Here is a 24,512-nt window from a genome sequence, read left to right as displayed (position 1 = left end):
CTCTATTCCCCCATCCTGCAGTTAGCCCTGATATGAATCCTATTGAGAAGTGCTGGAGGAGAATAAAACAAGCTCTCCATAGGCGCCTAAGGCAGCCAACAACTGAGGTTCAAATGGTTGTAGCAGTATTAGAAGAATGGGACAAAATTCCTCAGGAATGGATCAATGGGCTTATTGAGCAGCAGGACTTCTGGGTACACGACTTAATTAAGCGATGTGGCTGGTCTACAGCTAATTAATTAATAAAATTCATGATTCTGATGCCCTGAACGCACGGACTTTTGTCCCCATGTTCGTAAGACTGAAGGATGACGCGCATTCCGCGCAGTATGCGCATTTTGCGCGGGACGCACGAAACGCGCGAAGGCCATTTCAAGTCACGTGTGTTTACACAGCTTTCTCAAATCTTGAAGCATCTGTCGAACTGCACGATGGGGCCTTCAACGACCATATTTCTTGCGAACAACGACGGATCAAGTGCCGATGCATACAAGATTTCATCTCTGTCTCTTATCTCATGCTTATGAGCTCTGCCGAGCGGGGCTTAAACTTCCCAACCTCGGTGGACAACGATTACCCTCGCGGTTCTTCAAACATAAAGAGGGACGATCAGCAATCAATTTTCTCGTCACTGATGATGATCATCAACGTCTTTCGAAAGTCCCGATGCGGGAATGGCAAGGATAGACGAAAAGTTTGCAGGGGTCTTTAGACTCTTTTCCAGGGCCTTTTAGGAGGTTTTGATTTGAGCCATTGGCGCAATTCGTCAACTCACCTCTTTTCTCTGAGCAGAAGCAGACAAAACAACAATATGACGTCGAGGTCCTGCTGATTCTCCTCCAAGTGAAACAGTGCAGGGAATGGTCTGCATTATTTGTACCCAGGTATTTAAATCTCAAACAGCTTACACGTGACCCTGATGGTCGCATGACAGCTGCAGCTGAAAGAGCATCTCTCATTGGATCCGAAAGAGATTGTTCGTATTTCTCGCGCTTGTGGATTCGGCCTCCCCCGATCGAATGAAGATCCGGAGACCAACACTCAAAACGATGTAACGATGCACATGGCGGGGCCATCCCTGTCCCTTCTCCGCACCCTGAGCAACTTCAACCTTCATCCCTCGAAAGTTGGCGCGACTCGACTATCCTAATTCGACAGGTGCCCCGGTATTGCCTCGGCAGCACTACGTCGTTTTACAGTAAGCTTCTGGAGGCCATTTTCTTGACATCTGATATCCATCCCTTTCCGCTCATCTCCAGCCCCTGGTCAATGAATGGCGCAAGTTGTGATCTGGAAATCGATCCAGCTGACGGGCTTGATGAGATCTCAAGACATCTGCGGTCCTGGAGATATCATGGGAGGAGAGCCACAGCGGTTGAACGATGGCGAATTCCCCTGAGGACAGGGAGTACCTGCATGGCCACTCGGCTCGTGGCGGCTCGTGGGAGGGTTTCGTACTGTACCACACCCTGTGTCTCTCGTAGTAGCACCGAGAGATCCCAGAAGAAAAAGAAAAAGGCAGATGCAAATCCTTTTGGTACGACGCCGAAATCTTGACTTTCGGGATCACATGCTGGTCGGACGTATTGCCCCAGTGGGTTTGCCATCTCTCCCTCCATTGCCCACTTCGAGCACCGCATCAGATCAGACGTCCTTGTCCAACCCCAGGTTTTGTTTTTACATAACTCCACTTCCTGCTGCTCCACACTGTCGCTTCTTAAATCATCTCCTGATTTCCCCATATTCTTGAAAAGGGTTTCCGTCTGCGACGTGGATTCGAGATTTTTCGTTCGAGGTTTACATTCGTTGGTACGGGACTTTTTTCATCATGGCTGATTCGGTTGCGCATACGGGGTCACGCGACTCGGATAAGAAGTTCGAGGCCGGAGAGAAGTACCAAGCCGAGCAAATCGAGGAACAAAGGAATTATGCTGGAGCACGTCCAACAACAGGGCAGAAGGTCAAGAGGCACTGTGGACGATTCTGGTGGTTGCATCTCCTTATTTTTTGCATCGTCTTCCTAATTATTGCGCTATGTCTGTAAGTATTCTTAACTTCCTTCATCAATGAGTACGAAGATTAACATTTCTCAGGGTATACGTCGCCATGCCAAAAATCGCTCAACATGGCGTCAACGAATCATCGATCGAATTCACTGACATTCAGTTCCTCTCCCCAACCAGCGACAGTATTGTCATAACTCAGAAAGCCATTCTACACTCACCATCTATGTACACTCCGACTCTCGACCCTTTCAATGCCTCCCTCTACCTCGTCACCAACGGCACCTTTGCCGCCTCACCAATGATCATTCTACCCATGCCACGGATTCATGCACTGCATCCGCAGAGCAATGCTAGCATCGATAACCAGAATACGACGATCGTTGACCTGGATCAGGTGACGGAGTATGCGACAACGGTGCTGACCAATGAGACGGTTACGACGGCACTCACTGGAAGAACGAAACTCCATGAGGGAAAGTTGCCAGTCAATTGGGTTAATTATAACTCGAGCACGACTTATTTGGGTTTGTCTCCCTGCTGCTGACATTGATGGGATGATGACTGATGACCGACCAGGCTTGAATGGTTTGAAGGGATTCAATGTCACAGGCGTCACCTTGAATCTTTCTGCGCCATCAGGTCAGCCAAACTTACAAGGCTTTGCCTTTATTCCTAATCCGTCTGTGCTGACGGTAGCTATGGTACGTCTTCAAGTCATCATCTCCGCGTGTCCTTGAGAATCTGACAAGAAATAGGGAAATGTAACACTCTCCCTCTCCACCGAGAAAGCCGGCGTTGTGGGCATTTCAACCGTGCCAGATATGACCATCCGACCAGGAAACAACTCTTTACCTATGACGGCAGTCTTGAATCAAACCGCAATTGTCTCCTCTCTTGATACCAGCGGAAAGGTTAATGTCACCATCACCGGAACAAGTTCGGTTTATAATGGGGAGCATTTGAGTTATTATGTGAGTTGAGGCGTGAGGAGTTGGGTTGGGGAGTGCTAATGATCAAATAGGAGAAAGCTCTTGCGAGTAATGTGTTGGTCTTGGAGATGAATGTGTTGCAGATCTTAAGCGATAGTGCTGCTGCAGCTATATCGTAAATCGAGCACTGGTCGACGACGCGGAACGACATTTCGATTCAAGTGAGGGGTTCTAAAGCAAGATTGCAATTTCTTGCTTGTCTGTCTTGAGCATTGTGGAATTAGAGCTGGTAGTAGGTTCGGAATTGGAGACGAGAAAGAATTGCGTGCTGCGAAGCTCTCTTCAAGCGAAGACGTCGCATGGTGTGAAGATACCCACTCCTTAGGAAAGAAATGAAATGTATGCTACAAGTTACATTCCTCATCCATTCCTCGTCGTGATGCACTACGTTGCTGTATCTATCTTCGGATCGTTTATACCCGGTTCAGACTGATCACTTTCTGGGACGCGGTAGAATCCGCGACCGACTTCCCGGCAAGTGCCAATATTATCTACAAAATTCTCACGGGTTGTTGATGGCTGTAATTCATCGAATTCCCGTCGTCTACGGTCTACGAACCGGATATCAGCGCGATAATCCGGCCATTGAGCAAGTTTTCTTCATCCAATAAACTATATCCGACTCTAGATCCGACAACATTCATCCGCAACACTACGCATCCTCCCTTCTATTGCGCCGTCTCACTATTCCGCACTCATACTTCCAAGACGAAAGAAAGTATAAATCCGCATCGATTTCTCGATCACTAAACAATTTCATCTTCACTTCCACATACAACAACACCACGTCCACAAAATACCAACAACAACCAAGCACCACCACCATGCCACCCATCCAATTCGGCGTCCTCCTCTTCCCCTCCCAAACAGTCGACACCGCCATGCCCCTCGACACCCTCTCCTCCTGCTCCAAACACGCCATCTCCCTCTGGGTCGCCCACGACCCCACCTACGCCCCCCTCCTCGCCCAGGCTATCGACAGTACGTCAACTCCTGCCCTTCTCTTACATCCAATCTAGGACCCGAGATCCTCGAGAGCTGTCCGTCAAAGAGAAAAGCGTCACAGCTCCTCGGACGTGCACCCCGGCTTTTGGGATTGGAACTCTATCAAAATCACATACTAACCCATCTCTAGTCGAATACCACCACATCGCCCCAACCCTCTCCCCCGTCCCGCTCACCGGCGGCTTCAAAGTCCTGCCCAGCACCACCATCGCCGCCTGCCCACCCCTCGACTTCCTCCTCATCGGCGGCCCCGAACTGGATTTCCAATTCTCCCCCGAAATGACAGCGTTTATCCAAACGCACGTCGCGGCCGGCAAGGGGCTTTTCACGAATTGTACGGGCGCCCTCCCGGTGGCGGCGACGGGGGTGTTGGATGGGAGGACGGCGACGGTTAATCATGAGGCGCTGGAGGTGGCGAGGGCGAAGTGGCCAAGGGTTAATTGGGTCAGGGAGCAGTGGGTTGTGGATGGGGGGGTTTGGACGGCGGGGGGAGCCTGTGCGGGTATGGATATGATGGCGTGGTGGGTGGTGGAGAGGTGTGGGAGGGAGGTCGCGAGGCTGGGGTTTAGGGGGTTGGATTATGTGCCGAGGGATGTGGAGGGGAGGGTTATTGTTGTTTGAGAAGGAGGAGGAGGAGGAGGAGGAGTTGTGAGTGAGGCTTCAATCTTTGGGGATGGTGTTTGTGTTTGTTTTGGTGGGAGATTGCTGTTAGGGGAAACGGGATTGTTTTGGTGAGGAGAGATCAGCCTTTCTTGAGTCTTGTCTCGAAATATTATTGCGCCACGTTCTTTTATTACGTCTGTCACTTAAAGCTTCACTTCTTGGTCTATGGATTGAACGATCAATGATGTTGGGCTGTCTATGAAGAACTCGAATGGACTAAGTCGTTACTCTACCAGAGTAGGTAGCTTTCGCTGGGGAGCAGCAGCCTTATATAGGTACATAAGTTCCAACAATTTGGCCTCCGAGCCTGGTCTTCCAACGAAGGTCAAACCGAACGGTCGACCGCTTGGCTCGAGAATACCGAGAGGTACTGTAGCAGTAGGGGCGCCTGTAATTGCTGAGGTTGGTACCATCATGTAGAATGGTTGCGTAGATACAGAACTTGGAGCGGGTAGTAACGTACCTGCCATGGCAGAGATCTCACAGATTGGTCCGTCTGTAGGAGAACAGATGATATCAAGCGACAATTCGTCCATGATTCGATACAGACCTTTCTCAGCGGCATCCTCGTGGACTTGCTTCTTCACTTTGGCGTACTCCTCGGGTGTCTGTTGAAATTCCTGTGGGCCAATGAACCATGGTTGACCTGTAGAATACGTTAGCAATAAAACACAAGTGATGTAGATCGGCTTACTTATGCCAGCTTGCAACTCGGGGTGGTCTTTGTTGAACTGAATGATATCTGCAAGAGATCTCATCTCAGAAGAAGCCAGATTTTGAAGATATGCATCCACAGTGTCGCGGAATTCACCGTCTGAAGTCTTTAGTATGTCAAGAAGGCGAGGGGTCTTGGGCAATAGACTTACTGACGATAGCTAGGAATCCACCATCGATTGTCGAAGGATGAGGAGGATCAACTGGGTATACGACAGTTCCACCAAGTCCCTTGATCTTCTCCTGGGTTGCATTGTAGGCCGTGTCCTGAAGAGGGCATTAGCGTAGCGATTTCAAGACCAAGGGAAGACTTACGATTTGATGGCGGTAATCATCTGTTGCTGTGAATAGATCTGAAGGAAGTCGCCATTTTTGGGGGTCGACAAATCCTAGCTTGTAGTCTTTCCATGTTTTGGAATGATCAACCTTCAAGTTCACCGGCGTCTTCGCAGTCTGAAAAATGACTTTCGTCACCTGCTCCAAATCCGTAACTGTTTTTGCCATGCCGCCTAATGATTCGACAGTAGGCACAATGTGGAAGATTCCTTCTGTGGACAGTGTTTGGGGGGTGATCTTCAATGCGTACAAGTTCGATCGACTGGCTGGAGTCTGGATGGAGCCATTTGCTTCGCCGCCAATTGATACTGGACTATAACCAGCTGCAACGTCGACTGCAGATCCGGTAGAAGAACCTCCAGGATTCTGGGAAAGTTAGTCTGTGAAGCTCGATATTGCGGCAGCATCAGCTAGCGTTACTCGCTTTATGGGCAAAGGGTTCATCACTGCGCTCGACAAAACCTTCGACATATGCAGACTGGCTCTGACCGTTGATAGCAGACAAGCCACCAACGCCTTCTGGTCCCCTATTACATTGTAAGAGCTGCTGTTCAGAATTGGATGGGAGACAATATACTTAGCAGAGCCAAATTCCTGCGCACAATTAGCTTAGGTCCTCGGGATATGTAATGACAACACTACCGTCACGCTTGTTTTACCGATGATTATAACGCCCGCATCTAGAAGCTATTCGGTGTCAGTGAAAAGACGTACATCATCTGCGGATGTTGAAAACCTTCTGAACGAGAGGGGCCTGTGCTTTGTGGACGGACTTTTCCAGTGCCCAAGACCCTTGCGTAGTGAGTATTCCCCACTCCGGCGGGGTGTTGATGATATCCTGCGATATTGTTATCTCTTGCCAAAGACGAATGGGTCTGTGGAATTAGGCACCTTCAAAAGGATCGGAATGCCATGCAAAGGCCCAAGTACTCTGCCTGCACGTCTTTCCTCATCCAAGAATGCTGCTCTCTCTAGGATTATGTTCTCTGGCACGATTGCTATCATGGCACGAAGCTGGGGTCCCTTTTTGTCATACTTGTCGATCTGTTGTAAAGTAAGCTTGGCCAGCTCCGTGCTGGTCAATCTTCCTGTAGCCTGAAGATTTTGAAGGTCAGCAGCCGACAGGCGGACAAGATCGATCATCTTCTCGTTGCTAGAATATGTGTGATGTAATCCAAAAACGCTGGGTCTTTGGCACTGCAGAGAGGCTGAGATGCCAATGTCTACAGCCCGAGACAAGCAAAGCGCCGGACTGACTAGTATCAATAAGGAGCGGGGAAGCATAAAGAGTGTTGGATGCTTAGAAACAAATCTTGATGGTATCCCTTAAGCTGCAAATCAGAAAACCTTTTAGTGCGGCCGCTACGTAGGTTTGCTCAGCGAGCCAGTCAAATATTCAGGATTCGCGTGCCAAACCTGCCATGCGGCTGTCAAGACAACTTGGTTATATTGCCTCAGCGCATTCCCCCGTTTCTCTTGTCAAGCACCCAGAAAGTCAACTCAAGTCACAGAACGCACCGTACTCCAAATGTCTTCCTATGTGGTCAAACAGATGCCAGATGCAGTCACCAAGACTGTTGACGGCCGTCAAAGCCCCGAGTCTTGGGGATCGAAGGCTGCTCCACTCGCTGTCCAGAAAGTTCAGCCTTGGAGAGAGTGGGCCGAGCCCGAGAACATTCGCACCTTCAAAGCCACTTGTGGACCTCTTCATCCAGATGTCCGTCTTCAGCAACAACGCGATGAGCATGGCGGCGCTGGGGGGGTAGATCTACACATTCACGATCATAAATCGGCATGTATGTCGTCAACTTTGAAGCGCTTTGCATGATTTGCGCTAACCTTACAAGATAGGAGGGTTGAGAGAGTAGGTTGTTTGTTACGGAGGACGAAGGATGACGGGAAGATGCCGGGAGTTGCTTTTACTTCTTGATATTGGATGTTGTATCACAGACATTTATTCAATAGCAATGATACTCTTTGCAAGCACTTTTGGTGGTCTATAAACCACTACTTCTTTCATATTTTGTGCAGATCAAGCGTGCGAATATGAATCTAAAGAGCATATCAAAGCCATTCAGTGAATTTGATGCGATTTGAGTCGGATTTCCTGTCTTTCCTGTCGTACAAACCAGCTAGCTGTTCCAAGTATTCCAATCTGCCTTGAAAATCTCCATATCAAAGGACAAGAATAATGCCGGGACAACCTTGTAGATCTCAAGTAAACTTAAGTTTTTCCCGATGCAAGTCCGAGGCCCAAAGCCGAAGGTGAATTCAGATTGTTGCATCTTGTGAAGGCGCTGTCGGAACTCTTCTTCAGTCTCGTTTGATCGTTGAAGCCACCTTTCTGGCTGGAAAGTATTCGCGTCGTCTCCAAAAATTGCTTTAGAGCGATGCAAAACCCATGCATTCATTGAGACGAGTGTGCCAGGTCTAAAGAACGTTCCGTCCGGGAGACAGAGGCCAGAAGCTGGTACTACCCTTTCCAAACCTAGTCCGACAGGTGGGTGGATTCTCAATGCTTCTCTCACAACTGCATCGAGATATGGAAGTTTCTGAGCTGATTTCCAAGAAACAAGTATGGAGAGTTTGCTGCCAATCAATTCTTGCACCAATCTTGAGTATATTTTGTGATTGCTGAGGACATAGTACAATATTGAACGCAGGGGGATCGCTATGGTATCGCTGCCGGCAACTACATTTGTGATTGTGTAACACCAAACAAATGTAAGATTATCATTCGCGTCGTTTGGATGCAGTCGATTCGCAGCAAGAAAGCGTTCTAAGAAGTCAGGCTGCGACGATGAAGGTGGCAAGTCTTGTGATTGATATTTGCCCTCCTCACGTCGGGTTATATGTCCGTGCACGAAGGCAGGAAAGATGAACTCGTCTTCACGACTCGGATGTGCTGTGCGAAGTTGTGCCCTTAAATGGCCAAGCCAGGGCATCTGAGAGTTCTGCGTATGGGTCAGACATACGATCTCACCCAACACCTTGTGCGTGGTTATACTTACTGGTGCTTGTCTGTCCGTACCTTCGTCTACACTTCGCATCAGTCATGAAGATCTTTCTCAGCTTTCACAAACCCAAAAGACTCTCCGAAAGCAAACTTGGTGATTACATCGAAGGCGACTGTGCTGCGGTAAGCAAGAGACAGTGTGCTTTTGAGGAGACAGCCTCACAGTACTGAACCCAGTTGTCCATATGGCAAGCCTTCTGCATCTGAGAATCGGTATGGGGTTTCTTTTACCAACGCCGATATTACATCGTCAATCAGAGGCTCATATTTCAGCAATGCACTCATTGTATACTCTTTCGCAATTGGTTTACGAACCTTCCGGTGGAACTTTTCGTCTTCAATCGTGAATAGCATGGGCAGCTCATCTCCGGCTGTGGGCATTCGAAAAGCGTCGTAAAAGTCTCCCTTGAAACAGGTCAGAGGTATCTTTGGCAGTGTCAAATGCTCATTCAGCACGTGCTTAGCTTGAACGACTTCAATACCTCACCTCAGCACCTCAACACCTCTAGCACCTTAGCACCTCAGTCTTTCATCACCGCTATCACACTATCTAGAATCTTATGCTCTAGCTTTGAGGTGTATTAAAGCGATAGATATTCACTCTCTAAGCGACATTGTCGAGCATCGCGCAGTTCACGGTGGAGGGTCGCAACTCTAGAGCTAGCTTTGAAGACACGAACTGAGCTATTTGCTCATGCTAGTGCAAAGGAGTTATGAAATATTTTTGTTTAATATTTTTAGTATTTGGGTTGGAAAGAAAAGTTGTTTGAGAGGTGAATTGTGTTCTTGGAATAATAAGGAAATATAGTGCTAACTTTGGATAAAATTTGAGAAAATCTCACGAAATCGTCTAAAAAGTTAACCTCGTTATTATTTATAGTATGCAGAGCCTAGCTAAGTAAGCTAGTAATAAATTGTTTTTGACGTGAGTTATTGTTTTAGTGAAGTGGGCGTTATATTGACTTTAGAAAAGACTTTAGGATTATCAAATACTGCGATTGGAACTTCACTAACACTTTTGCTTATTGGGTTTGAACTTTGTCTAGCATACAGACGCCCGACAAGCAGATTGACGAGACCAATACAGTAAACACGTGAATGTCACTGCGTAGTCAGACACGTGTCCTGTCACAGCTATCACCTGGGCGCTAGATATTCCCAAGACAGTAACTTCGGTGAGCACTGCAAGCAGCCTCCCGCAACCCTTGACATTTCCAATCAATACTGTCGCACTGCTTAGCCACGAGTCTCATGTTGCGCAGTTCCACGAATGTCGCCATTGGAAATACCAAGAGCCTTAATGCTTTTGAGCATAAATATGAGCTTTAAAATCCTATGAGAGGAAGCTTGATGTGCTGGTAGAGATTCATTCAACCTCATACATCTCCTACAATGAGCATCAATTCCGGTCTCAAAATGCCCTTTGCAAGGCGCAAAACAACATCTCGGATCCCTTCAGGCTTTCTTAATTCTTTCCAAGTCCAGAACAATCAAAAAAGCAGACACAAAAGAGGCAAATTCGGGCCCAAAAGAAGAGAACAAGTGAGCGCTGTGCGGCATCGAAGAGCTTGTCTCAGATGTTCTTTGCTCAAAATTAAGGTGAGAACTTTTTCATCAAGTATCGAGCTCTAATTAACATTCTCATCCAGTGTTCAGATGCTGAAATCTGCACTACTTGCAAACAATTAGCTTCAATTGCGCACGCCTACGAGAAACACACAATGTCCTTCTCCGGATGTATCAGAACTAAGCTGTCGGAAGTCAGCATTTTCGATCTATGTGAGATTTTCCGCTTGTTCCATACATCCACTGAGAGAGTATAGACCTTCCTTCAGATGAGATACGTTCGATAATGATGGAAAACGCGAAGAGGCTCGCCTTTTCGAAAATCACCCTCACATTCGAGTCCGCTATCACATGGGACTTGGGCATCCTAGTTGACGAAACCTTTGACTGGTTGAATGGCATCAAGATCTCTGACACGAGCAAAGTTGGTATCTTGTCATCCCCAAAATTCACGGACCTCATCAAATCAGCCGCTCCACAACTGGCTCAAACCAACTTTCAGCTCATGATGTACGCTATTTCCCTCGCTTATAGCCGACCTGCCAAACACGTGTTGAGCATTGCAGACATCCATAAAATTGGATGTATCGCCGGCCACGAGCTTTTGAAGGCACTCGAACAGTGCATGAGGCCTCAATCATTGAATCATTGTTCCGCAAATGATTTACGAGCTCTCTTCTTGATGGTGTTTGGAACAGTTCTAGCAGTCGGGCTACTGCAAGACTGACACCGAGCTCCACGAAGCTGAAAGCATGAAAAGTCATCTTTGCCAAATATTGGTACATTATATGATTTTTCTGGCCTCACGGCTAGGATTATTGGAATCAAGCAGATTCGATCAGTTTATGCTCGAAGCGGCCTCGTCTAGATGGCACAAGCAAGGAATGTTCGACTGGCGGGCAAGTAGTCCCAACGACACGCATTTAGTTCCTGCCCAAACAGCGATTAGCTACCGGTGTCCTAGCGTCAAGGCACAGAGCGGTGCTGATTCAGAGAGAAACATACCAATGTTAGAAGTCCAATTTTCGCTGAAAACGACAGAGGTCGCCGACCCTCTAGTTAATTCGTCGCATGTATTACAGCTTTCCGAGACCAAGACCGCAGATTCGGACGCCCAGACTCACTCCTACAACCCTTTCAATGGGCAGAGCCAGGCTCATGATTTGGGCGCAACGAATGGCGAGAACGTGCCTGCCCTCTGGATCAGCCAAAGAGCCACCCCAGGAAAAGCAATACAGAGCGTCGAGGAAAGTACTTCTGATATCTCCTCTACTTTGCCACTGGCCCTTGAACAGTATGCCTCGACTCCTATATCTCTCGAACGGGATGAAAACCTGCAAGTGTTCGATTCCGATTTAGAAGAGAAAGACGAAGTAGAGGAAGATCCGTGTTCTTCTTTGCATAGAAGCATGTGGTTCAGAAATGTATCAGCAACTCAATTTCCTGGACATGAGTGCAATCAAGTTTCTCGTTATAGAACTGTAACTTGCCCCTTGTCATTATCAACTGATAATTTGCTAACAGTAGTTCAGTGCTACACTTGTGGTGCGAACCCTCGCGGAGTATCATCATGCGATGAGTGTCTAGGTAGTGGGTTAGTGTTACTTGGGGAGAAGAAGTATTTGCTGGTTTGAAAGCCAGTTTCAGTTTCCGACGACGTGTTCAGAAATTGGCATTACTGTCGCTACAGCTCAATGAAGAAATTCGAAGTTTCTGAGAAGGAGTTTTTTTTTGGGGGGGGGGGGGGGGGGGGGGGGGGGGGGAGGGGGAATCTCCTTGGTGGTAGGCTAATGGTTGGCGTACCACAGGTCAGTATTTCTGGGTTGGAGGGCAACATCATGACTACCTAAACTAGTCATGATGCCGTGAACCCATAATGATGTAATGAAATAATACATGAAGTTAGCATTGCAAAGCAGTATTATATAGTGTAGAGGTCCGCACTTCATTCGAGATAATTCACCAGTATCTCTAAATCAAGGATCAAGTTATGAATTTGGGATATTAGCAATACAAAAGTTGTTGAACATCGGTTTTCTCATACGTCTCATCCTTCTCTTTCACTAACATCCACTGTTACAAAACACATGGCTCCTAGGCATCATCATAAGTATAACAAAGGAGGTCACCCTCCGTGATCCAAATATCTTCCAGCGTTGTCTCGGCCGGCATCAAAATCCCATCAGTTGGCAAAATACTATCCATACTCAACCAAGGCGGACCTCCGTTCGGAAACTGATCATAGTCCGTGAAATTCTGCACGCTCCCGCCTTCGAACGCATAAGTATTATTCGGGTGGTGATTCTGCCAAAGCCACCAAACTCTATCGACCATCTATTCACCCCAATTAGCCCAATTCTCTTCTTCCAAAGACAGAAAGAGGGAGACAAACAGCATGGTGCATCCAGAACATCGGCTCATTAGCACTAAAAGTAGGACTCGGTTCGTCATCGAAACATGCCTCGTTCGCATCCTCAGGACAATAGCCCGCCAAATCCCCTCCTAGAATCTCGTGCACGGAACCATGCGGACCCTCAAATCCTTCCATATATTTCTGGAAGCCCTTGAAATCGCCTGTATAGTTCGCGATCAGGGCATTGATCTTCGCGGGCGTGAATGTGGCATTGGCGTCGATGTCTGGGTCGGGAAAGAATGAAGAGCCGGCGTCCGCGCTGTAGGGCACTAGAGTGAAGTTTCGGCGGAGACCGTGTGTAGTGGGGTATGCGAGGGTGAAGTTGGAGGAGAAGCCGCCGGTGCCGACTACGAAGTCGTTGGAGGCGATGCCGACGGGTTGACCAAGACCTGATGAGGCGTCGTCGGACCAGATTGTGCTGTCTTTGACGTTGGCGGCGTCTGGCAATGTTAGTCGGGTGGAAGTGTAAAATGAGGGGGAAGATACCAATCGTCCAATTCCAGTAAGGTGCTACGCCCGTATATCCGCAATCGTTCTTCAGTGCTTGGGTGTAGGACCAGACAAAATAGCGATGAAATGGAAAGAAAAGACCTTCGATAGGTCAGTAATGTTTATCTTTCTGTGGCATCCACTTACCAGTGAAGTGAATGGTTGGGTTGAGATCCGAATGCACGTATGTATAATCATCGTAGTAAGAACTATTCGATGTGATTTTCGCAATTGCGGCAAATTCTCCCACGGTTGCTACTAGCGAGCTATTGTGAGGAAGCTCGGCCATGCACTAAAAGATGGTTAGTTAATTTTCGAGAAAAAGATCGAAAGTCTCACCTTGACAGCATCGATCCAAGCAGTCTGCTCATCTGTGGTGAAAGAGCGCCATTCCTTGCGAACCTCGATGGAAGAGCATGCACCGAGAACATACGAGATGCAGGCAGCGAAAGAAACGAAACGACAAATTGCCATCATGAGTGAAGTGAGGCAAAGTAGAGAATGAAGATCTTGAAACGATGGATGCTGATGTCAAGAATCCGAATGCGAGTGGCGCACCTCTATATACCAGTCCAGCCATTGTGGTCGGATATCTCTTCTCGACTACAAGTCTGGTACAGTGAAAGGCACCGTGAAGGCCGCGTACGTGGGAGACGAGACGGGAAAGCTAGGTGAGTGCACCATGAGTATCGAGCAAGTCACAGCTCGGTCCGGCCTGTCGTGGTGCTTGCGATGCAGGTGCCATTGATCGTCCATACAGTGGGCATGCAAAGTAATGACCTGCTGATAGGAAATTCAACGCGGTCAATGCACTTGTGGGGAGTGGGGGCGTAGTATCGCGAAGTCTTTGAGGCTGGAAAGAAAGCTTAAAGTTAGACCTGATCCAAGCAATTTTTTTGGCCTAATTCGATTATTTTTGGCAGCTCGGACGGTTCCAAAATCCAATCCGGCGCGTTTCCAGATAATGTATATCTACTACGCAACTACTTGTTAGGCTAAGGCCTTCTAACGACTTAGTGGCGGCACCTCTTCTTGACTTTGCGGCTGCTAAGAAGAGGTGGCGCCCCTAAGATCCCGAATATGTGGACTAGCAAGCTTCGTGTTCGCCTTGTGGACAGGAAAGTACATAGAGATGAAAGCAGCAAGATAACCGGCTGCTTGCCAGCTGAGATCAAATACAGTCGGAAGAACCTCTGCGGTATTGGAAGGCTAGGGCCAAACGCTCGAGCATCCTATGATAGACGTTGGACACCCCAAGCGACAGAGAGACATGGATGCTACCGTAGTCAAATGATATGGGGGTAAGGTTGTTAGCGGCAGATGCGGCTGCCGCTAGGATCTTGCAACGTAAGCATCCGAGACGGCAGTGAAAAGATCAGTAGGCAGATATCCACAGATGTGGATGACTCCAGGTTAGTGCAGTTGTGAACGCAGGGCTGTAGAACTTCCTGAACTGTCTAGCTTAGGCGATACCAACTCTCCGTGCCGCAAAGATATGCTTGAATATTCCGCCACTAAAAATGACAGTACCGGACGAAAGTTTGAGATCCTAGCAGATCGGAATAACTTTACACAACATAGCTTAGCCACAAGAATGACAAACAGGCCGTGTAACATGCACGTCCCAGGAGTTCTCTTGTCCTCCCGGCAGGAAGATGTTGGAGTCCAAACGTCCGCATAGAGACAGGGTGGAAATGGGAACAAAACACCCCGGATTGCAGATGTGAGACGTTGTCGTCACCGTGCTCCTTATCAGAAGGATCACTATTTATGGAAATCCACCCAATCTCATAGGGAGAATTCATCCCATGTTTCTTCTCCAATCTCGTGACAATGTCAACAGTGCAGAATGTGATAAGCAAACCTCAATATGACGACGACACCGGGAGAGGGAGCAAAGCACAGGCCAATTAATGTTGCGGCTGACGATCTTAATGGAGAATATTAAGCATGCGACGCGCGGAAGCTCGTCCTAAGCACCACCAGAAATTCCCCGCCACGTCTTCGTCTGCACTGACAGATAGAAAAAGGCATCAGCTCCGAGAAACATAAAGTGGATAATCATTTTTGTGGAAATCCATCATCGACGAGTGGCTGAAGCAGACAATTGTCTGAAATCTCCAGGACCCCGCTGTATGGTCCACTAGCGAATAGACCTCCCGCTGTAACGCAAAGCCACCGAAACCTTGTCTGAAATGTGGGGTCATTACTTGTAAGCTATGAAGATCAATTGAGCTGGTTCGTGCTCAAACAGAAAATATCGCAGATATTCTTGCAAAACCTCAAGTTCTGTCCGTGCTTCTATGATGAACCCTCACTGACAGAAACACACGCAACAAAATCCCAATTCGTTTCATTGTCTTGAGGCACAAGAAATTTCGATGTGCTCAGGATGCGAATGTCCCTGCCTCAGCTGAATATTCTGCCAATTTGCTGTTGACGCAAAGAATTTTTGAGGTTTCTGTCGAATCTTCAAATCGGTCAAACCTTGCTTCTTCAAAACACCACTCCATGTCTCCTAACTGGCAAACCTTGACATTGCGGTTGGATCGCATAATGATGGTTCGCTGAAAACATCGAATGCGTCTTGAGTTGCAAAAATGAAAGGTATCCTTGGTTCGAGGACCGGCGTCAGGTAATTACCCCTGAGTGAAGAAGGCAGGAGGAGCTTCGACAACTTCGCAACCACGGCAAGGTGCCATTTTCAACTGCCAACTTGGAGCTTCCTGCTTTGATTCGCTACTGCACCTCGGCTTTGTATAATCGCTTACTACGCTCGATACAATGAGTCTGCGAATCTTCTCGACGTCTTTAATCCTGAACCTGCAATGGCCATGCCCACCATACGCTTGCATTGTCAATCTGCGGTCTTATAGACAGGACACAGCCCTCTGCCAGATATCCTAAATAGAGTCTCAACGCTGGCAGTAACTCGGCTCGATCATCACTTCGCTATAGAGGACTTTGGTTGCTGCTAGAGGTACTTCGAATGGAATCCAGCAGCGTCATTCGTGAAGGGGTGCTTGCGTTTGGTAGTGGCCGGGACTGGAGCAGCCAAAAGTATGTCTCCGCAAGCTCTGCCTGCCAACGCGTAAGTACCTATTTGCTCGACTTTGAAAGTTGAGTGGGCAGTAGTCATGGCAGATTTGGAGGACTAGATGAGAAGATCCAAGAAGAGAGTTCTCTGCAAAGATTTCCAAGCACTAGAGCTCCACCACCAAGCAGCTTCAGGATGATGCCTCATCACAGCTCAGGAAGAAAGAAGGTTGCCCTTCTTGCCACACAAGATCATCTGCCAATGACCCAACGCGTTGGACAGTTAGCTATTGACCTTAGCCAACCGACCCACTGAAGTTGGTCGGGTGTAAATTGAGGACTTCAGTGGCGTTAATATAGTGCTTCAGGCTCTTCAATTCGTGAGGTTGCAGCTCAGCATTTCGTGGAAGTATCAAGAATACTTTGCTGTGTCAAAGTAGGTAGTTGGCGGCTTTTTCAGTATCGGACATATCTGGTGATCCGATGCGTCGAGGTATTAGAGCTCAAGGGTTCTGGAAATTGTAGATCAGGTTCATTGTAGATCTAATAAGTTCAATTCGATCTTCCTCCTTCTCTCTATACCCAATAATCATGCCCGCTTTTGCCCAAAAGCTTTCGAGATCGGCCGAGACCACCTTGATCGCGCCTTGTCTTCCAAGGGCTCACTGGCCTCCGGCATAGCACTCTTCTCTCTACCCCCAAGTCTGCTACCCTTCCTCATAGCTTCATCTCTTTTCGTCTTCGCTAATTTTAACACCTCCGTCTCGAGCGCTTTTCCACCACTCCGAAGTCGAATATCGAATGGATCAGTTCCATAGCGAAGAAGTAACATCAACAAATCAGATCGGTGCGGAATATTTCCAAGAATGTAATGCCAAGCGTTGGTACCGTCCAAAGTGGCCCCGTGCTGAAGGAGATATTCCACGATTGAGAAGCTAGGCGCAGTAATTTCGAATCCGTCGCAATTGCATTCGTAATCCGTGAGCGCTATGCGAAGGAGAAAGGAGAGCTCTTGAATCCGATCTGGCTTTTGTAGGTCACTGACATGTACATTGACGTAAAAGTCAATCTGGAGTCTCACTGCTATGTGGAGAAATGATCTGATGTTAGTCTCTCCAGAGAGCGTTGACGGGCAATTGCTATAGAGTGCTGGTGCCATGGTGCTGTTATTGTTCGAGGCAGCCCTGGTTATAATTTCGTCAACTATATCGTTGACTTCTTCTAGGAGACGAAGTTTGACCTCCGTAGCGTGAGGGCCGTGACGGAGAATAAGCCAAATACAATGTATCACTGCTATCCAAAACTCTCTAAGGTCCCGCATTTGGGAGGCGTATTCCGCCCCAATGCAATACCTCGAATTTGTGGGTAGTATTTTAAGGTGAGCTACGTGTGATACCGAGAGACGCATGGCTGGATCGAAGGAAGGACTCGTTGCATGAAGCAGCCTTTCCCAAACATCTATTTTCTGGAGGAAATCTTTAACAGTACGGTGTAGATATCCGACCGTAGCGTTAGGATCTGTTTTGAAGTCGATCCCTTGAGGTTCTAACAAGCCTTTACAACAGGCATTCAATCGTCGTCTCATAAGCTCAGCTCTTGAACTAATCGTTGCGATCGATACAGGCCTTGTAAGCATCTTGAAAATAAAATTCGGATCGTCCTCGTCAGCATATGATAGTTCAAGAATGCTGATTGACTCCGGTGAGATTCGCACAATTTGAATTAGCTGCGAAATCCTTTCTAGGTCAACCGAGTTCAAAATTCTCCAGAAGAGATCCTCCAGATCTGATGGAAGCAAATCTAGCCGCTTTTGTAGATCCGAAAGTCGGTCTCCATCAGTCAAACCTTCTGACAAGGATAGAACAACAAGAGTTACCCAGAGGAAAACGCCACATGATTTCATTGACACGTTATTGATGAGAGTAGAGGCTGAATCGGGATTCCCACGTTGCAGTGCCGCGAAGCCGAGATTGCCTGACAGCTTTGAGGCACAATAATGTTGAATGTCCTTATAGGTAATGTCTTGAAGCCTAAGACTTGGGAGGGTGTTGAAAGCGTCTTCAAAAATATTCCAAGGCCGACTGGAAACACATATCTTTACATTCGGACTTAAAATTGATTTGATGAAATCGACAAGCTTGACTTGCTCCGAATAAGTACCTTTGAATTCATCTAGCCCGTCGATAAGGATAAAAATCTTAAACGAGCTTGTCGTCAATTCGTGAAGGAATAATTTGAATGCCGACAGTAATTCTGTGAAAGTCTGCCCAACGAGTTGTTGGCATTATAAAATCCCAAAATACTTAATGAAAGTTGGGAGGTTCGAATGTTATTATCAGACAACAAGAATAATAGAATCGTGACAGGTCTTGAAACGGCATCCGGGCTCTCACTACTCAAGGAAGAAGCAACAAATTGATATGGGAATTGGCCCTACCCAAGGTTCTTCCCAAACTATTTGATCGCCAAAAACCACGAAAGTTTCGAGTCGACTTGGAAATATTAAAGAAGCGAGATGAGGGAAGGCGCCCAAGGCATGGTGTATCAGCGTCCGAAGAAGTCCTTGCTGCGTCATCTGGATTTCGTTGCCTCCGGAACACCAAAGTAAAATCCAGTCAAATAGATTTTTTTGCCTCCGCTCCAGGCCGAGAGGCATCTTTTCGTTCTCTCGTCGTTTTTAATGTGCTTCATAAGTGTTGACTTTCCTGAACCTGGTTTGCCTGTAATCCAGTAAAGGCTCTGGTCGCTCTCGAGAAAATGTACGAAGTCAGACCACTTTAGATCAGGTTTCGAGAAAATCCACTGAAACGTTTCACCGTATGCATCCGGAACGCTCTCAGAGCGAGTTTCCATGTTGATATAGTGAAGATGAGCAATTAGTCGTTTGCGAAAACGTTCCGCATGCTTCTCGTAGAACTGGTTATGAGTGTTGATTGGTGACGCGTTAAGGCCCAAGATCTGCTTGTCATTCCTGTTGCTGCTGCGATTGATTGCTTCAATGAGTTTTGCTTGCCATCTGGCAGTTTGATCCATTTGCTTGAGGATATGTTGGGTTAGATCTTGAGTCACTTGGAGGGATGTAGAGATGAGTTGACCATGACTGGATTGATCGGCCTGTATATGATTGACCTGTTTCCTGGAAGTGACTTGTGAGCTAGCCCATATTTGAAAGGAAGAAGATTACTGCACCGGACGGAAACATTATAATATAGGGAGATTTGTTGACGATAGCTCTGGAGCTCTTTTTCTAATAGCTCGATCTCCTTTGAGTTCCACACCGTCAGAAGAGCACGGCCAAAGCTGTCCCAAAAGCTGTGAGTCTTCTGGGCCGTCAATCTATCAAGTACTGAGATTAACTTTTCTGCCACAACGGTGCAATTGCCGCAAAGCTCTAGCAGCTGCGCATCATGGCCTGAGAGCTTGCCAATGCTAGGAGTTGCTTGCTCCGTCGATCGTATTAAGTCATCGCTTAACATTTCAAGCTGGTAATGATGGTTTGGAGATCCACAGTGGCCTTAGACTGTTCCGAAACTGACCTGTAGATCTTATAAGTGCTGCGGAAAAGCTGTTGGCTAAAGTCGAGGACTTGCAGCACCGATGAAGCGGCGCCTAGGATGCTGACAGGGTCCATGGTGGCGGTCTGAACTCGGAACTGGCACAGACGTGTTACTGAACTAAAAGAAAGGACATATAACTAAGTCGCAGTTGTCCAAGATTGTATGCTGTGTGTATCAAGACCCTCGATGCACTGTCAATGGTTGCACGTGATGCTATTAGCCTTGTCAGCAGCTACGTGGAGGATTCCAGATAATGGAGATTCTGTGAATAAGGCGAGCGTTTCGCTTCGAGACAATAAATAATCAATGTGTTGTGACAGTCGTGAAGATTGATGAGTGAAGCGTGAAGATATGATATGATAAGTAGAAGTGAGGTTGCAGCTGTGGCTATGGGGTGGCGAAGCGCGGCTTAGCTCCCTTTAGGTACTCTCCAGGGCGGAATAAGCTGCTGAAAATTTTGATGGTTTTCAGAGGTAGCTGTTGCTTACTTCGAGCCCCGAAACGAAAGAGCTGTCTGGATTAAGATTAGCGCAATTGTCACGGCTGCAACCCACTTCTAAGAGAGCTTCTACTTGGCCAACGTGCTCGAAAGGTTTCAATCGTGCTCGTCCGGGAACTAGCGATAGATCACAGTATTATCCGGAACTGTACCTGTTACATGTCTTCTCTCTACTAGCAACGGTCCCAGTCGTTCTGCACTGCTTGCTCGCGACCTCAACTGAATGGTCGCAGGTCAAGAAATGCAGGTTGAAGTACCTCCACATCTGGCTAGAGACGGCCGGTGAACACGGATGTAGAGAGACCTCCGTGGTTCCGCCTCGTGTATTTTCCAGCATCCCTTGTTGAACTTCCTTCGAGTCTTTTCCAATACTCCAAAGGATCACCATGGCCGAGAATCCTCTCGTGGCACTAGCCACTGCCATGCGCAATGTTTTAAATATGTCACTTGAGCTTTTGACTGAGGAGAAATCAGGTCAAACGGCTCGATTGGATCTTATCGACATGATTCCAGACCTACAGCGGGCGCTGATAGGCGAGCAAGCCACTCTCAGGAACATGACATGGAGCGTCAGTTATTCTCATGTTCGAGACTCCTTACTGATGGTACTTTCAGCCAGTGAATCTTGTGACTTTGCAAGCAATCAATCGATTCAAAGTCGCACAGCATGTCCCGATAGATGGTTCAATCAGCTACAAAGAACTCTCCGCCCTCTGTTCCGTCAACGAGTCTCAACTCCGCCGTCTGATACGGCACGCGATGACCAATCGAATTTTCTGCGAGCCAGAGAAGGACCAAGTCATGCACACAGCTGCATCCAAACTACTCGTTGAGGATCCTAGAATGGACGCTTGGGTCTTCTTTCTGACTGACTACTTCTGGCCAGCAACGGCCAGATCTGTGGATGCTTTTCAGAAATGGCCTGGAAGTCAAAATCCCAAAGAAGTAGGAGTGTCCTTGCAATATGGCCGTGACACGACTTGGTTTGCGGAGATTGCAAGAGCGGACAGAGGAATTGAATCGTTCAGACAGGCTATGGAAATCGTTAACGACGGCGAAGGCTGGCAGGATAGTTATCTGGTTGATAATTATCCTTGGGGAGAGATCAACAATGGTGTTGTCGTTGATGTAAGTCTCCTCCTTGGAGCCTGAAAATACTGATAATATACCTAGATCGGGGGCTCGAATGGGCATACGAGTGTTGCCATCGCTGGAGCCTGTCCCAAATTGCAATTTGTTGTGCAGGATCTTCATACGGAAGGGAATCATTTGCCGGAGCTTCTGAAGACTCGCATCAAATTCATAAACCATGATATGCTCACGTCACAGCCAATCAAGAATGCCGACGTCTACCTTTTCAGGGCAGTCCTACACAATCATCCCGACACCATTGTCGTGAAAGCACTGCAATCTTTGATACCGGCATTGAAGCCCAATTCCAAAATCATAATCCAAGATTTTGGGTTGACCGATCCTGGGCAAGGTAGGCTGGCAGATGAAAGCTATGAAAGGTAGACCTCCCTTCTCTCGAATCACTTTTCCCTTGCACCTTCAAGTCATTCTTTTCTTGAGATGATTGACTTCGATAGGATGATGGACATCATGATGATGTCACTTATGAATGGAAAAGAAAGGGGACTTGAAGAATGGAAGGCGCTGTTCGAGCAGGCTGACCCCCGCTTTGCTTGGAATGGCGGCACCAGACCCGATGGCAGTCGGTTGTGGATCATTGAGTCGACCTGGGAACCATGAGCATATCCAAGCCTATGGATCTAGTAAGAGTTCTGAGGTGCAGTTTGCCTACAATCGCTCCCCTCTAGACTTTTAACTTCTTCTCCTTGAACGGGAAGAGCCACGTGACTATAGGCTTCGCAAAGATGTCTCTAGCCTCTGCCCTCAATATTGATTCGTGTAGCAGAGACTTGGAAGGTTGAGTTGGTGTGTCTAAGCTAGATCATTCTATCTCTTCCACATCAGAAACAGGTCTTGCAATACCCAGGTATCGTAAGCTTGTCACGTGAACAGCCCAGGATCTCCTCGGCATCAAGCGAGATTAGTCGATATCCGCGAATACGCCTCAGCCGTTTCATCTCGCCAACACACCTCTCGTGTCCGTGCTTCTTCTTTTTTAGATTATGGTTCCACACCAAGTGGCGCTGCAACATTTTCCACCTGTCAGAACAGACCTAAACAAGCCTCATCGTGCTGTTGAGCCTCAAAGACGCCGGGGAATGTATCAAGTATATTGCAGGACAGGCGGGGACTCATCTTACGTCTTGTCGTTTCAATCTCCTCACGATTTGAGCTCATTTTGCGAAAATGTCAAAAACCTTCTCGCGCCGTTAAGCTTATTCTTCTTTTCACTCTCTTCTTACCTTTGTCGTTCTTTTCAGAGTACCATATCATCCAAGAAGCTTTAGTCTTCGTTTCAGTCCTTACTTTCATTCTTTGTAAGAATTAAAAATGCATTTCACTACTGCTGTTGCTGCTTCCGCCGTTTTGGCGCTGGCCACTGCTAGCAGTTTGGCCGGCCAGGCAACATTCTATGGTGGCAATGTCGCAGGAGGAGCCTGCTCGTTCTCGACCTATACTCTTCCTTCTGGCATTTTTGGCACTGCTTTGTCCGACTCGAACTGGGATACTGCAGCGAACTGTGGAGCATGTGTGTCAGTCACTGGCCCGTCAGGAAACAGCATCACTGCTATGGTAAGAGCATCCTCGACAAGCACGTTCCTCACTAACAATATCAGATCGTCGATGAATGCCCAGGCTGCGGAACAAATCACCTCGATCTCTTTCCTGATGCCTTCGCTGCTCTCGCAAACCCCACCACTGGAGTCATCGACGTCACTTGGGAATATGTTGATTGCCCGATCACATCGCCTCTCGAAGTCCACAACAAGGAAGGTGTCTCGGCATACTGGTTCAGCATGCAGGTCGTGAATGCTAACCAAGCTGTATCCTCTCTGGAGGTCAGTACTGATGGAGGGAGCACTTGGCAATCAACAACGAGACAGACCTACAACTTCTTCGAACAATCTTCTGGCTTTGGAACAACGACCGTGGACATCAAGGTCACCAGCGATAGCGGTGATGTTGTTATTGTCAACAACGTGGATGTTAGCAGTGGGGCTTCTACAACAGCATCTGGCAACTTCGGTTCTTCCGGATCTTCTTCTGTCGCTACTTCATCTACTGTCGCTGCAGTTGTCGCTTCGTCGTCATCAACTCCAGTTGCAGCCTTTATGGAATCTACATCAGTCTTCGAGACGACTACCTCTTCATCTGCTCAGGTCACCGGCTCAGCAGGAGGTGTGTTCCAGGAAGTCAGTTCCAGCTCATCAGACGCCACGACCAAGCACACCACTCTGTCATCCACCACGACACTTTACAAAACCATTACCGTCCCAAAATCTACCTCAACATCTACGACTTCGTCACCAACCATCACAGCTTCATTCAATTCCTCGCTCGTCGCCTACTCCACTCCAGTCGCAAACTCTTCAACCGCTCTCCCAAGTGGGTACTCAATCAGCGTGTTGACTATCTCTATGTGCAAGCCTACGGTCTTGTACAGCGTCTTCCCAGTCCCTTCTTCGAGTTCGACTTCTTCGCCGAGCCCAGCCGCCACAGGAGTTGCGTCCTACTCCGCCAACATCACGTGGGTAACCTTTATCTTCCCCTTTGTCTTCGCTAATAATGTTCTCAGTCTCTCCGCTCCAACCTCAACACCAACTGCCTTCACGGGCTCCGCATCTAGTATGCAAGTCTCACTTGTCCTCGTTGGCTTTGCCGGCCTCATTACTTTCTTGATCTAGATCCATCATGGGATGGTTACTTTAGGGGGTGTTTTTGGTTTGGTGTGCTGCGATGAGCCACGATATACTTGATGTATTTGCTTTAATCTGTATATACTTATTTTACGTTCTTGGGTCGGGATGTCTGGATTCCTCCCGTCGGTGGCACTTTGTGAGATATTTAGGTAGCTGAATGGATGTTTGCTGCTGCATTTGTGTTGAAAAGGTTCAATCTCTTCTAATTCCCTCGCGCGTTCCCTTCCTTAAGTGCGGCTTTTGATATGTTAGTGGCTAGGATTTTGAGCTCTGTTGCCCATTCTATGTATGCTTGTCATGCCTAGTCGCACGAGTTAGAATATAATGTCAATATATGAATGGCTGATATATGTCTCAAAGACACTTGCATACTACTTTAGCGACTTGGTA

At 47.6% G+C, this 24,512-nt stretch overlaps 11 protein-coding genes across 11 annotated transcripts; 6 read left to right on the top strand and 5 right to left on the bottom strand.

Annotated features, from left to right (window-relative positions):
- Positions 1-1,828: 1,828 nt before the first annotated feature.
- On the top strand, positions 1,829-3,114 carry LY89DRAFT_736324 (uncharacterized protein; the record flags this gene model as incomplete). The annotated part of the gene is made up of 5 exons (XM_018220111.1): positions 1,829-2,040; positions 2,094-2,530; positions 2,583-2,707; positions 2,762-2,977; positions 3,028-3,114. 5 exons carry the CDS (start codon positions 1,829-1,831, stop codon positions 3,112-3,114), a joined length of 1,077 nt encoding a protein of 358 aa, XP_018068634.1.
- A 428-nt stretch (positions 3,115-3,542) lies between these two features.
- On the top strand, positions 3,543-4,621 carry LY89DRAFT_784255 (DJ-1/PfpI family protein-like protein; the record flags this gene model as incomplete). Its single annotated transcript, XM_018222765.1, has 2 exons — positions 3,543-3,976; positions 4,131-4,621. Exons 1-2 carry the CDS (start codon positions 3,820-3,822, stop codon positions 4,619-4,621), a joined length of 648 nt encoding a protein of 215 aa, XP_018068633.1. The 5' UTR covers positions 3,543-3,819.
- LY89DRAFT_784254 (amidase signature enzyme) lies at positions 4,587-6,856 on the bottom strand (the record flags this gene model as incomplete). Its single annotated transcript, XM_018222764.1, has 8 exons — positions 4,587-5,309; positions 5,358-5,477; positions 5,530-5,644; positions 5,693-6,079; positions 6,134-6,307; positions 6,356-6,400; positions 6,450-6,551; positions 6,605-6,856. The coding sequence occupies 8 exons, from the start codon at positions 6,854-6,856 to the stop codon at positions 4,888-4,890; spliced, it is 1,617 nt and encodes a 538-aa protein (XP_018068632.1). The 3' UTR covers positions 4,587-4,887.
- Positions 6,857-7,241: 385 nt separating this feature from the next.
- On the top strand, positions 7,242-7,643 carry LY89DRAFT_736321 (uncharacterized protein; the record flags this gene model as incomplete). Its single annotated transcript, XM_018220110.1, has 2 exons — positions 7,242-7,509; positions 7,561-7,643. 2 exons carry the CDS (start codon positions 7,242-7,244, stop codon positions 7,641-7,643), a joined length of 351 nt encoding a protein of 116 aa, XP_018068631.1.
- A 211-nt stretch (positions 7,644-7,854) lies between these two features.
- LY89DRAFT_569154 (cytochrome P450) lies at positions 7,855-8,517 on the bottom strand (the record flags this gene model as incomplete). The annotated part of the gene is made up of 1 exon (XM_018208571.1): positions 7,855-8,517. A coding segment is annotated over one exon (663 nt), but the record flags the coding sequence as incomplete, so codon positions are not given.
- A 2,064-nt stretch (positions 8,518-10,581) lies between these two features.
- LY89DRAFT_736319 (uncharacterized protein) lies at positions 10,582-11,882 on the top strand (the record flags this gene model as incomplete). The annotated part of the gene is made up of 3 exons (XM_018220109.1): positions 10,582-11,001; positions 11,138-11,776; positions 11,823-11,882. 3 exons carry the CDS (start codon positions 10,582-10,584, stop codon positions 11,880-11,882), a joined length of 1,119 nt encoding a protein of 372 aa, XP_018068629.1.
- A 507-nt stretch (positions 11,883-12,389) lies between these two features.
- Positions 12,390-13,671, bottom strand: LY89DRAFT_708689 (Di-copper centre-containing protein; the record flags this gene model as incomplete). Its single annotated transcript, XM_018217699.1, has 5 exons — positions 12,390-12,629; positions 12,688-13,148; positions 13,195-13,299; positions 13,345-13,489; positions 13,537-13,671. 5 exons carry the CDS (start codon positions 13,669-13,671, stop codon positions 12,390-12,392), a joined length of 1,086 nt encoding a protein of 361 aa, XP_018068628.1.
- A 2,805-nt stretch (positions 13,672-16,476) lies between these two features.
- Positions 16,477-18,470, bottom strand: LY89DRAFT_133939 (uncharacterized protein). Its single transcript, XM_018205258.1, has one exon. The coding sequence runs from the start codon at positions 18,134-18,136 to the stop codon at positions 16,823-16,825; it is 1,314 nt and encodes a 437-aa protein (XP_018068627.1). The 5' UTR covers positions 18,137-18,470; the 3' UTR covers positions 16,477-16,822.
- Positions 18,471-19,865, bottom strand: LY89DRAFT_133942 (uncharacterized protein). Its single transcript, XM_018205259.1, has 2 exons — positions 19,423-19,865; positions 18,471-19,369 (listed from the first exon to the last, which is right to left on the bottom strand). Exons 1-2 carry the CDS (start codon positions 19,707-19,709, stop codon positions 18,805-18,807), a joined length of 852 nt encoding a protein of 283 aa, XP_018068626.1. The 5' UTR covers positions 19,710-19,865; the 3' UTR covers positions 18,471-18,804.
- Positions 19,866-20,729: 864 nt separating this feature from the next.
- Positions 20,730-22,041, top strand: LY89DRAFT_589540 (O-methyltransferase; the record flags this gene model as incomplete). The annotated part of the gene is made up of 4 exons (XM_018209537.1): positions 20,730-20,858; positions 20,905-21,417; positions 21,463-21,800; positions 21,879-22,041. 4 exons carry the CDS (start codon positions 20,730-20,732, stop codon positions 22,039-22,041), a joined length of 1,143 nt encoding a protein of 380 aa, XP_018068625.1.
- Positions 22,042-22,470: 429 nt separating this feature from the next.
- LY89DRAFT_649993 (uncharacterized protein) lies at positions 22,471-24,285 on the top strand. Its single transcript, XM_018212087.1, has 3 exons — positions 22,471-22,995; positions 23,040-23,950; positions 23,999-24,285. The coding sequence occupies exons 1-3, from the start codon at positions 22,753-22,755 to the stop codon at positions 24,105-24,107; spliced, it is 1,263 nt and encodes a 420-aa protein (XP_018068624.1). The 5' UTR covers positions 22,471-22,752; the 3' UTR covers positions 24,108-24,285.
- Positions 24,286-24,512: the final 227 nt, after the last annotated feature.

This window comes from Mollisia scopiformis (genome assembly GCF_001500285.1).
Source record: "Mollisia scopiformis unplaced genomic scaffold LY89scaffold_17, whole genome shotgun sequence".
Classification (NCBI taxonomy): domain Eukaryota; kingdom Fungi; phylum Ascomycota; class Leotiomycetes; order Helotiales; family Mollisiaceae; genus Mollisia; species Mollisia scopiformis.
Note: the sequence above shows the minus strand (reverse complement) of the source record. Positions and strands in the feature narration are given on the sequence as shown.

Bases quoted from the DNA above. Each gene is read 5' to 3' on its own strand.
- LY89DRAFT_133942 (XM_018205259.1), bottom strand. From the start codon at position 19,709: ATGTTAAGCGATGACTTAATACGATCGACGGAGCAAGCAACTCCTAGC. The intron at 19,370-19,422 runs GTGCAGTAATCT...AGTCACTTCCAG, and splicing joins TATTATAATGTTTCCGTCCG to GAAACAGGTCAATCATATAC.
- LY89DRAFT_133939 (XM_018205258.1), bottom strand. From the start codon at position 18,136: ATGAAATCATGTGGCGTTTTCCTCTGGGTAACTCTTGTTGTTCTATCC.
- LY89DRAFT_649993 (XM_018212087.1), top strand. From the start codon at position 22,753: ATGCATTTCACTACTGCTGTTGCTGCTTCCGCCGTTTTGGCGCTGGCC. The intron at 22,996-23,039 runs GTAAGAGCATCC...TAACAATATCAG, and splicing joins GAAACAGCATCACTGCTATG to ATCGTCGATGAATGCCCAGG. The intron at 23,951-23,998 runs GTGGGTAACCTT...TAATGTTCTCAG, and splicing joins TCCTACTCCGCCAACATCAC to TCTCTCCGCTCCAACCTCAA.